The sequence below is a fragment of the Notothenia coriiceps genome, unplaced genomic scaffold (genome assembly GCF_000735185.1).
Source record: "Notothenia coriiceps isolate Sejong01 unplaced genomic scaffold, NC01 NC01_scaffold00016939, whole genome shotgun sequence".
In the NCBI taxonomy this organism is placed as follows: domain Eukaryota; kingdom Metazoa; phylum Chordata; class Actinopteri; order Perciformes; family Nototheniidae; genus Notothenia; species Notothenia coriiceps.
The window spans coordinates 1,431-13,235 of record NW_011349640.1 but is presented as its reverse complement, the minus strand read 5'-3'; the positions used below and the strand labels follow the sequence as shown (position 1 = coordinate 13,235).

Below are 11,805 nucleotides of genomic sequence, written 5' to 3'. Positions count from 1 at the left end.
TCTACCTCCACACGGGACAGTTTATACTACGAGTCTGAAGCAGCTTGAGTCACCCTAGATATTCTGACACTTTTGTTAAAGAAGAACCACAACAACAAAAAAATGCATCTTCTCAATGTACCTTCATAAATAAAATAAAAACCCAGCCTGCTTTCACAGTGATGACTAGGATGTTAATAAAATACTGAAAGGAGATTATAAAGTGATTTCCAAATGCGACTTTTTTTGATACAAAGCGAAAGCAGCGGTTTCTCTCTCTCTTAATAACACAATGACCAAAGGTCGCAACTGGCCTGACAAGTTGGACGCCAGCTAAGATCTGCATGAAGAGCGCATTCAGCTACTTTTTTCTTTTAAAAAAACAAACAAAAGTAAAGCTATTGTGTACAGTACTTCACAACAATGATGGAGTCCCTTGTTGTTACATGATTACACATCTGAAAGCGTGTTGTAAAATAAAAAAAGTTAAAGAAAACAGACCTCTGGTTGCCAACAGAGGGCAACCCTTCTTCTCTTGTTCCTGTGTCTTCCCTTTCAGATATTCCAGCATGCAGCCATAGAGCATCAAGTGCCGTGTTTCATATAAAATAACTTAAAAAGGGTTTTTACAAGTGAACAATGAGGAGCAACAGTCTCCCCCCCACCCCTCCCCACAAAGAAACTATTCAACTGTATAACCGGGGATGGGAGGTCATGGATAGAAAAAGAAACTGGGCCATCTGCACTCTGGAGTCCAAACACACACATGTGATACACACACACACACTGGCTTCTTTTATAGTGGACGAAAATATCTAGTATACACATTCAAGAGGAAAGCTTTAGTACCAACAAACTCACCAAAAATGGCGTTTTTTTTCTTTTGTTAAAAAGATTCGTGTTGTAGCTGTGTGTGGAGCATGAGGTGCCACACTCAGGAGTGCAGAGAGGACCCCGTTTGGTTTACAATGAGGGAAGATTATTGTGCAGGTCTTTATATTTCCTTTTTTTAAATATAATTTGGCACAACTATGACGATATTGGCATTTTTTTTTTTTGCTTTTACAAGAGCCTGGCTTTCCCGTGTGTTGCAGTTTTATTTTCCACTTGTTGTTTTTTCTTGTTTTACCTGACAGCAGAGACATATCACCGGGCGCCAGAGGAGTACTTGGCCTTGGTGATGAGGTATAGCACAATGTCTTGGTGGCCCCCGAAGGCGGCGATGTGTAAAGCGCTCCACCCTTCCCTGTTGGCCAGCCGGATGTCTGCACCAAACTTCACCAGCAGTTTTACCAGCTCCAGGTTGCCGTCAATGACAGACTGGTGCAGGGCCGTCTGCCCTTCAGGCCCGAAGGAGTTGACGTTGAACTCGCAGTTTGTCATGTTCTGCAGCAAAGAGTGCAGCTCCTTGGTGTTGCCCTGCTTCACTGCCTCCTGGAAAACCCTCTGCGGCGCGGAGCAAGTCGAGACATCCGCCTGGCTCATGGTTGCAGCTCTCTGGAGGGTGGGGGGGGGGAACCAGTAATCCTGCCCGGGCTCTAAAGCTGATAATAATCGTCCTGTTGAGCGTCTCTGGTCTGGTGACAATGCCACAGTTAAACTGGATTACAACCAGTTATCAAAGCACTTTAAAGTACTAAAAGATCACCGTGTATATCCCAAAAAGGACAAGAAAGGAAATAACACACTTGGTGTGCAAAAATGTTAATATTGAGAGATCCTGAAATCCCTAAAACATAAAAAGGGTGCGATCCAGGGTTCTGTAGACCTAGTTCCCCCTCCGTAGCAGCAGCAGGTAGCCTGTTGCAGGGGATGGAGACACCTCCGGCTTCTCTTGGGGAAATTGGAAGTATGGTCACTATCTCCACGGGGCAGGTTTTCCTTAAACGCTCCGACCTGATTCCCGGCTACACGTCCCGGCTGTGTCGCTGCTCATGTGGCCAGGGGGTCTGCGGAAGACAAGAGAAAAAGCATCCGAATGAGTCCCGGTTGCGAGAGACCCCACATTCCGCCACATCCAAGAGTGCGAGAGGAGACCTCCGTGCGCACACGTTTACGCACAGTTACACTGCTTGATATTTGCCACTAAATTACTAGAAAATGTGAGCCGCTGCAGATTTGGGACTTACCTGTGACAGATGGACGGGTCCGAAGCGACGAAAATGATACAAATCCACCGTGGGGCCCGGGCTGTGTCCTCCTCGCGGTCCGTGTGAGTCTCTGCCCTGCGCTGCGCTCTGGGGGAATATTTTACGCGTCCTCTATTTGCATGACAATGCCATCCCGAAGAATCAACTGTGGAGGAATGGGCGGAAACGCGGGGAGGTTATAGGCTGCCGGCTCGGTTAGGGGGAGGAACCGGGCCCCTGTGAATCTGCGGGGAGGAGGCGGAGTCTTCCGAGGAGGGAGCCAAACGTTGCTGCTGCAGAAATATTAAACAAGCCGCCCGCAGCAATGGTGAGCTCTATATCCGATCTCCTGTAGCAGACCCCAGGAAGCTCTGAAAGCCAGAGGCATGGAGCTGCCGGGGCTGTAAAATGCTGAGAGAGCGGGCACGTTGTAAAGGATCATCCGCTGGATTAACATCAACAGGAACTCCGCACAAAAAGCCAATCAAGCCTCTTCATGTCTCAGTGACAGGCAGAGAATAAGACAGGATTTCTTTCATGTGAAAAAAAGTGCGCTGAAAATAAACAAAATAGCACATTCATTTTTAAATAAGAACTAAATTGATGAAAAAACTATTATTTGGTTTCATTTTTCCTGTCACAACAGGTGACAGTTGAAGAAAACTTAATTTGATTCCCTCTTGATATTGAGAAAATGTTTAACTTCATAAAAGGAAAAGGTTATAGTTTCTGGACTTTACATAGAAGACATGGTTGATTAAGATGGTGGTTTCCTTTTAAATAGGGGGTACTTGGACTCATTAACACCTTTTTATGTTAAATTGGGCCAGAAAAGGGGCTGATAATGACATGCTGTCCAGGGGAGGGTCGGGTTTATGTCTTGCTATTACGTGGCCCGAATTATCTGTAATTTCACTAAAACACTCACTGTCAAAACACAACAGGGATTTTTTTTGCACAAATATGAAATAAAAATGGGCAGAACGCTGGACCCTGACTTTGCTCTTCTTCTGCGTAAATGCTATCTAAAACCGAGAGGCTATATCCGTGCAGTTCACGTTGAAATAAAGAGTTTTATTGTCCATATGGTTATGGCTCAAGGGAGACATATAAAAGTAGCATTTAACAGCGTATGTCTCAAGTGTGAACCTTCATATAAATATATATATATATATATATATATATATACTGTCTATGGTGTGAACGCATCTTAAACCTCAAAGATCCCCAAGACAGTGATTACCTCCGAACCAAATGGTAACGACAGTAAATAGAAAAATCCCAACCGCTCCATCTCAAAACACACCCTGGGGTGGAGATTATAGGTGGCTGTTTGAATCATAAACTGCGGATATATTCCAGTTGTTTTAGACTGTGGGACTTCGAATAACAAAAGCCCCTGCGCTACTTCCTTTTTGCAAGTGAAAGAGGTGACGCTGTGCGCAGATTGACACGCCGCTCAGTTTCCCCCACCACCGTGGGAACTGGGTGCCTGTGTGTGTGTGTGTGTGTGTGTGTGTGTGTGTGTGTGTGTGTGTGTGTGTGTGTGTGTGTGTGAGAGGGAGTGTGTGTGTGTGTGTGTGTGTGTGTGTGTGTGTGTGTGTGTGTGTGTGTGTGTGTGTGTGTGTGTGTGTGTGAAAGGCAGCCTGAAGGTGGTGAGAGATATTGATAGATAGACTCGGAGTTTGACAGCAAGAAGACATGAGAAAGTCACAGAGCTGCGTGGATGGGAGTAAAAAAAAAGAATAATGTGAAAACCACAGCAGGTACATCTCAGCGTCCCCCGGGGCGTCTGCTCCGTTTGGCGGACCGTAAACCTTATCTCATCTGTGCTACACTTTATAAACCGCTCTGATGGTTTGGTGGCTTTCACACTGTCCTCGTTTTCCCACACTCTGAACTGTACATTTGGCGCACGTCTGTGGCCGCATCTGTCTATGCATATGTGCGTCAGTCAGCGTGAGAGACATGCAGCAGAGATCACACAAATGAAGGTCACAACCTGTTTTGTATAATCTAACACAACAGGAAGGCTACATATTAATGATCACATTCAGCAGTTACGTACAGCAATATTTTTTAATGGAGCCAAGTACACTATTTCTAAAGCTGTCATGGACCTAATACACTCATACAATTATGTGAATTACACTTTAAATAGTGTATTTACCAGAGCTTTACTTAAAGATTATTGGAGATAAGCCAGTTAGCATGAAACAAACATTTACAAATGTCTAATTGACTGAATAAACTTTCAGTCAACTATGACAAAAAACTGCATTTAGTCGACTGGAACACACCTAATGACTTCTTAATCACATTTGGAGTTCATTACAATGGTCATGGGTAACCTTTGTTTTAGACTTTGGTTGGCATGTGTCCATTAAGTTATAGCACTTTAAACATATAGCTCATACAGACTCTTAATCAATACACACATTATAGAAACCAGTGCTGGTACAGGACTGTACTTATCAAATGTGTCTGTCTATTTTATCTAAAGAATGACTAAGGGAACACGTAAATAAAATGGATTGCTTGGTTCCATTATTTCTACACCCTTGGGAGCATCATGGCACACAACTTTTGACAAGTTTGGTAAGGTGTTATTATACAAGCTGTAAAGCCTTAAAGGAAAATCTGTGACTTTAGGCTTTTAAATGGAATCGACTTGAATTTTACCAAGGTGAGTGAAGTGCTAACTATTTATGCTAACATACACTAATCCAACTGTTGTTTTACTGTTGGCCTGATGTTCAAACTAATGGACTTTAGCCAAACACCTGCCAACAAATGGGAAACACGTAATTCTATTTTATAATCTCAGTATGTATTTGTTGAAATGTGGCAAACAATTTATGTGATTTGTTTGTTTTAGACACTGACTGTTTTTGAAGTTTTGTTCCACTGCAACAAGTGGCCCACAGCTGCAAATGCTCTAAAACAAAGACTGTGGCTCTGACTCATTGATAGAAATGTGGTGAATACCTAACTCCGACCCCTTACCATAAGGCTACACTAACAGATGTGTGTTTTCCTCTCTCCATGCTTCATATGACACAGACCTGCATGTGCACACTGGAGTTTAGTTCAAACAACTCAAAGTACATTAGGAAATGTTCAAAGGTTGTGGGTTATGGTTGCGTATTCAGATTTGGTATTTTAGGATCACTAAAAGTTTTTATTACATGTTTTGTATATATATGGGATTTTTTCTTCTTTGGTTTAGTGAATGGTGCGGAACATCTTCTGGAAAATCAGGAACATCTGTTGGCTATCAGAGCTTTGGCTGCAGTGTGTCTGGACACTTGGAAAACATTTGCACAGACCGCAGGAGCCAAAAGTTTCTCTGACTGGATGAGTTTCTCCTCCAAACTCTGTGGCATTTGCTCTCCTCTCTTTGCCCCCCCCCCCCCCGGTCTAATGTGTGTCTGGGAAGCAGCCAAGAACAGATACAATTATGAGGCTTTGTACACTTTAAGCAGTGATGAAGTCGCCTACTTATTTTACAATCTCTGATTTTCTCTTTGACAGGTCTAATTATCAACACAGCTTTGTTAAGACTACCATTCAGTTTACAGGGAGCAATGGAGCATTCCATGCGTGCGTAAAAGCGCAGTAATTTTTTGCAATAAACGACGTCCAAATAATGTTTTTTAAAGCGTTATCGAAGAGGTTTTGTGGAGTCAGTGCTGGTGGTGACACAAAGATAAAACAAGTCTATTCTGGTTCTATTATTGCAGCCATATCTCTGTTCTATTGCTGTGTGTTGATAAACAAGTCGTGTTTTTTTCCCAGCGACATAGACGGAGCCCAGATTGGTGCAGTGTTGTAAACGGAGCGCCGGGCAGATCGGTGCGCTGCGCCGAGATTTGGCGCCGAGAGCCGGGGCAGCCGGGGCCAGACGAGACGGGAGGAGACTGTTGAATGCGGGTCGCCTGAGAGGGGAGTCCGGATCGGAAAACTCACACACTGGGACACACGGAGGAAAACCGTCATGTAAAAATGTCAAGTTTTTTTTTTGTATCATTACGCCTTACATTCATGCCAGAAAGCATGTTGAGAGAGAGAGAGAGAGAGAGAGGGGTGACGTTTTACCGGGAGAGGGAGGTCCTTCTGAATCCGATTCATTCCGGGCACCACGTGTCCTCAGAGCGTGGGAAAGAGGCGAGCTTTTCTTCCCAGCAAAGAAAGAGCAAGGATCAAATAACACGGTGCTGCAGCAGAAAGCTTGCGCTCTGCGCAGAGGCAGGGGCTGCGACCACCCGGACAAGGACAGGACAAGACACACAGAGAGGGGCTTATTTTGGGAGCTAGGGTGTCGATTTTACTTATTGAGCAATAAAAATACTTCAGGGTGGATTAATGTTACTGTAGTTATTATAGTCTTCTTAAAAAAAAGAGAGAAAGCGCAAGGCTACGTGGCAAGATTTTTGTATTCCTGGAAGTATGAAGAAATAGCTGATACAACTAACAGGCAACTTGTTCAACCCTTATTTGCGTATGGGGACTTTTGTTTTGTTTACATTTAATGTAAGATTCAGGACAGTCTCTCCTCCCGATTTATTTCAGAAGCATTCTGCTGCTGGCAACATCATGCATCCAGTTTATCAGCAACCTCTTCCACACCTGAAAGTCTGAACTTGAAATAATTAAATAAACTGCTGAAAATCTGTTTCCCTTTTCTAAATGCTTAAATGAAGAAAACAAGTATTAATACAATCGAACTGCATATTTTGTTCAACTATTAATGTGATTAGTCTGTCAGTTTTTGGGGGGGGCATTTCTTTGTCTATGGTGCCTTGTTACTACCAAAGTTGGTAAAATGCCAAATATTAGTAAAAAATCACAACAGGATTGTCTAAACTGGTTAAACTATTACATTTAGAAATAACTGAAAAACATATCATGACTTTAGGTTACAATGGTCAAAGTCGGGTCACATTTTTTGTATTTGGTACCTTGTTAGAAAGTGGTATTAAAGTTGCTGAAATGCCTCTCAAACCTATACAGCTCACAAGAGAATAACCCTTAATATCTTCAACTAAAAACATTCAAGATTAGCTCATAAACATGGCGTATTATTGCAGGATGGAATTGTTTGAGAGCCTTAAGTCATGTCTGAGACAGTAATCCACATGATCTCTTTTTCCAGGACAGTTTCTGGTCAAGACATTACATTTACCTCCGACATATGAGCAGGTCCGGATCACCCAGCATGCACTATAATACAGTGAACTCCAATATACACTCACTTTTACAACATTATTCTTTAGAAGCGACAATCGTCATGTCCTTAAGAGTTAAGTGGATTATTAATGGTGTAATATCACTGAATCAAAGGTTACGCAATTGGTTAACGGTTTTACATTACTTACAAGTGGAGGTCCTGACCTGCTGTTGAAACATGTGATGCTGAGAAATGTCCTCTTCCTTCAAATAACTTTGGAAAGGAAGCACATTTGGTTATATAACACTTCATTCCAAAGCCATTTCAATTTCCACTGCTTGCTTGCTGGGATACAGATTGGGCTGCAGCTCAGCTCCCTGCAAACAGACAGCTTGTGAAGTTACTGAAGATTTTTTTTATCGTTTACACATGTTGTTATTTATGATATGATAATCAGGTTACGGTGTGCGTGTGTTCTAGAGAAAAGCTTAAATGTTCCATGGAAATGTTATTCATTTTTCTGGTGTTACTGGATCATCCTATAGGTCCAAATATCTGAGCAGGCTTGCCAAGATAACTATGGACAATATGATATATACAGTATCATGTAATTTTAAGACTAAAAATGCAACTACAAAGAGCAATGACCTGTTAATTCTTAAGAATATTCAGACATTAAATATCCTAAATAAATAGCCAAAACCATAACCTAAACAATGAATATAATCAACTTGCAGATATGTAAACAAAGTTGTGCAGTGTCTAACAGGGAAGCAGCGTTAAACATCTACGCAAACACAGGTTATGAAGGTCATGTCCATATATCATCGATAATCGATATAGGTTGAGAATGTAATTATTTTGCACAGGGCGATCTCTGAGTTCCTACTGCATCAAAGACGCTGAAAACACATTGAACTGACTCACAGTGTGACCTGTCTTTGGAAATACCTGCGGACTTTTTGATACAAGATAAGCCATCAATTAAATAAAGTGCACATCTGGTTGTGGTTGGATTTTATGAGGGTAAAAGGATTTAAACTCTCGACTAAACTCGCACTAAGCAGTTGACCAGAAAACACCAGAACATCTTTAATTGCAGAATTTTCCACATTAGATCTGAAAAAAACGGTTTTGGGCAATCTCACTTTCTGCATCCAACGCAGGCTTTGTGAACAGAGAGGTAGAAAGGTATGAGAACAGATGAAGGGATTGAGGCGGTGTGTGTGTTGGGTTACTCTGTGACCTGTGTGCTCTTTAACCTGGGGGCAGGAAACCCCCACACTGTTAGTGTTACACCTGACAGACATCAGTGAAGCTCAGATGATCTCATCAATCTGTCCCCTCTTAGTCCTTTACCATCTGTTCTCTCACTTCTGAAAAACATCAGGAAATACCTCTACAGACTTCCACCAGGTTAATAAAAGAAATGAAAGCTCTTTATTGACACATATTTAGCATACAGATGAATTTACAGGAAAATAAAAATGTACAGTACGACAGACTGCTTAAAAGGCCAAAGAACAGAGTCCTGTAAAAAAGTATCTGCAGCTTTAACATAAAAGAAAATAAAAATGTTTAAAAATGTTTAAACAATGCAAACTTAATGTACCGCGTTGTACTTTTAAGATATAATTATCAAGCGAGGGAAAACTCAAGAGGAACAAATAATCTCTATACTTCCCATAACATAAATCCTGACAAATTAAGCAGAAGAGTAAACAACAACAACAACAACAAAAGTCAAACACAAATGCAGCGTTACACGTCTTTGGTTCATTGACTCTTATAAACGCAATAGGTTTAAAACCGTAGAAATGATACACATCAGCTTTTCGTATGACTGTAAACCACCTGGTATGAAAATGAAACAGTCTGTTGATTCAGGGGTAAAGAAAGAAATGAACTTACTTATCATAGAGGAATAGTGGGCTTAGTGTTAACTAACTGTACACCTAACTATTATCAAAATGGTTATTCAGAGGACATTCAGTCTCTTCTAGAACTTTTATCAAGTCAATTACAAAGGGGAAAACTAACATATATACGAGGCAATTCAGTTTCACGGACGCTAGGATCTAATTGAGTGAATATTACTTTGGATGTTTTTGAGGGTCCGGTAAAGCGCAACATCAGTCAGTGCTGCTGCGCCTCGGCTTCAGTGTCTGTTATGTGCAAGATGTCCTGAAACATGGAGAGAACGCGGCCAAAGTGAGTGCCTTCCCAGAACACCTTGCCACATCTGGTGCAGACATAGAAGAGCGATATCCTCGGCAGGAGGGCAGGGGGCACGGTGTGGAGCTGTATGGGTGCCCCCCCGGGAAAGGTCAGGGTGTCGGGGTCCAGCTCTGAGAGGGGCGCCCATTGACACTCAACATACCTGGGGATTTCAGGGGTCACACCGGGGGTCGGGAAGTCATCGAGCTTCCCCTCTTCCTGCTGGTGTGTGTGGTCGCTGTCATCCTGCAGGAATCCTACAAACACAACACAAATAATGACTTTATTCTCAAAGAAGTTAGGGATGCTGCTTGTGAGGTGAAAACTCATCCAATAGGCTGTTTTGGTTCCAGGCGCTGAGCTAATTCTTTGTAAACAAAAGATTGTAAGAAATGTCACCGGACGAGGACGGCCAATTAGCATTAAGGGCCGCTAAGGAGTTTAATCATTTTGAAATAATTGTTCTAGATTATTACATTAATGGCTTGGGTCTATAAACTGTAAAAAAGCAATGAAAACTGAAGCACATATTTGACAGCATTTACTGCCATTTGTGTATGCACAAATCCTTTATCTTACTGTATGATACTTACTTAAAAAATACAGACAACTGAAGCAAAGGTTTAAGGAGTAATGTTGTGTAGATACGTTATCTTTCTACTAGGTATCCACCGGGCCGGTTGTTCTGACCTTTCTGTTTCAGCATCCTGACCATGTCCTTCCTGGGCACCTTCGCGTACTGATCACTGTTACATGCCTGGACAAACAGATAAAAGCAGCAGGGTTAAAAAAGTGTTTTCAAACCTCAGAAAGTCTTAAAGATTTGGAGGAAAGAGAGACAATATGTTAGACATCTTGCAGCTTGGTGTTTGTCTGAAGGCAAGACTGTGCACAACCTAAACGGCAAGTTGAAAATCCTGCCAACAGAGAGAGGGGGAAGTGATGATAAAATTACTCAAGGAGAAACAGCGGCCAGTGTTAAACAATATTTCCTAATAAGCATTTATAATGACCAAAGTGGAAAGCATATATTATTTCTCCAGTGTGAATTGAATACCTGACAACGTTATGAGTATTCTCTAAATTATTTAAGAAATGTAACTCAAGCTGTAGACTGACTTTGTTTACATGCATGCACACATATACAGAGTAATCAGATTAAGGTAATAGTTTGATTTAACTGGAGTCTAGTTTGCATTGAACAGAGATAATATGAGATGTGATGTAAACACGTCAATCTTTCAATAATATTCTCTTAAAATAATGAATATCAGATTTTCTAAGAATTTTCTGTTAGTATGTGCTTGTTGTTGTCACTTTAGACGACATCATTGTGTACCATGACAGGGTTCCTGCAGGTTTCACCAACTCAAATGTAAGACTTTTTAAGACCATTTTGAATAGAATTTAAGATCTATTTCACGGCAAGAAAGTATGATGGAAAATTGCTATGAAAGAAAAAATATGTAAATGTATTCTTGTTCAACATAAGAACGATGAACGATGAACATAACAGCATAACAGTACACAGAACTGTAGCGTGTTAGACAAAAAGTGTGTGTGTGTGTCTCTGTGTATGTGTGTGTGTGTGCAGGGCCACCCCTCGCCAACTTGAGCGACCGTACTGGTTACTTTGCAGCCCGGACATTTCCCCCAAAACACATTTAGACTGATTTTTAAGACCTTCTAAATCATATTTAAGACCCTTCTTATTTTTTTGATCATATTTAAGACTTTTTAAGGCCTTAAATTCTGATGATCACATTTAAGACTTTTTAAGACCCCGCGGGAACCCTGCATGATACAAATCCATTGAAAGACAAGAACATGGCTGTGCTCGGTTTTCGAAAATTACAAAAATATTGGCACGTCCCACCCTCCCCAGATTTGAAATGAGAAATAGGTGGTAGGGCTTCATTTTTACTGGAGTATATGTGTATAGTGTATTTTACGCTCCTCAGTCATATTGCAGCAATGTGTGTGAAACTGTAAGTCTACTTTAGTAACGCTATGTTAACTGTAGCTAGCAGAGTTCACCTGTCAGACCTTTGTTAGAAACCAGCTGTAGACGAGGGTCTTAAAACCATGTGTTGACCCATTCACACTGATGGCAAACAGACATTTTTCCTAAGTGGCAGCTTTGGTGTGAAAGGGGCTAAGTGTTAGAGATAGATCAGGTCAGTGTGTGCGTTTACGCCTCAGTGGCGTTCACATGTCCATGCTGTCCCGGCTCTGCCTGGTAGAGAGCTCTCTGGTGGGACATTAGTGACCCCTTGTTTGCCGGCCCCTAACGTGCACACACACTCGTCT

The 11,805-nt window shown here is 41.7% G+C and overlaps 2 protein-coding genes across 2 annotated transcripts; both read right to left on the bottom strand.

The window, feature by feature from the left end:
* Positions 1-991: 991 nt before the first annotated feature.
* On the bottom strand, positions 992-2,315 carry nrarpa (NOTCH regulated ankyrin repeat protein a). The gene is made up of 2 exons (XM_010776389.1): positions 2,109-2,315; positions 992-1,928 (listed from the first exon to the last, which is right to left on the bottom strand). The coding sequence occupies exon 2, from the start codon at positions 1,462-1,464 to the stop codon at positions 1,126-1,128; it is 339 nt and encodes a 112-aa protein (XP_010774691.1). The 5' UTR covers positions 1,465-1,928; positions 2,109-2,315; the 3' UTR covers positions 992-1,125.
* A 6,375-nt stretch (positions 2,316-8,690) lies between these two features.
* Positions 8,691-10,252, bottom strand: LOC104949948 (exonuclease mut-7 homolog; the record flags this gene model as incomplete). Its single annotated transcript, XM_010776390.1, has 2 exons — positions 8,691-9,752; positions 10,186-10,252. Coding segments are annotated over 2 exons (405 nt in total), but the record flags the coding sequence as incomplete, so codon positions are not given.
* Between the last annotated feature and the right edge of the window lie 1,553 nt (positions 10,253-11,805).

What these genes read in the sequence shown, in the direction of transcription:
- nrarpa (XM_010776389.1), bottom strand. Translation starts at nt 1,464, where the DNA reads ATGAGCCAGGCGGATGTCTCGACTTGCTCCGCGCCGCAGAGGGTTTTC.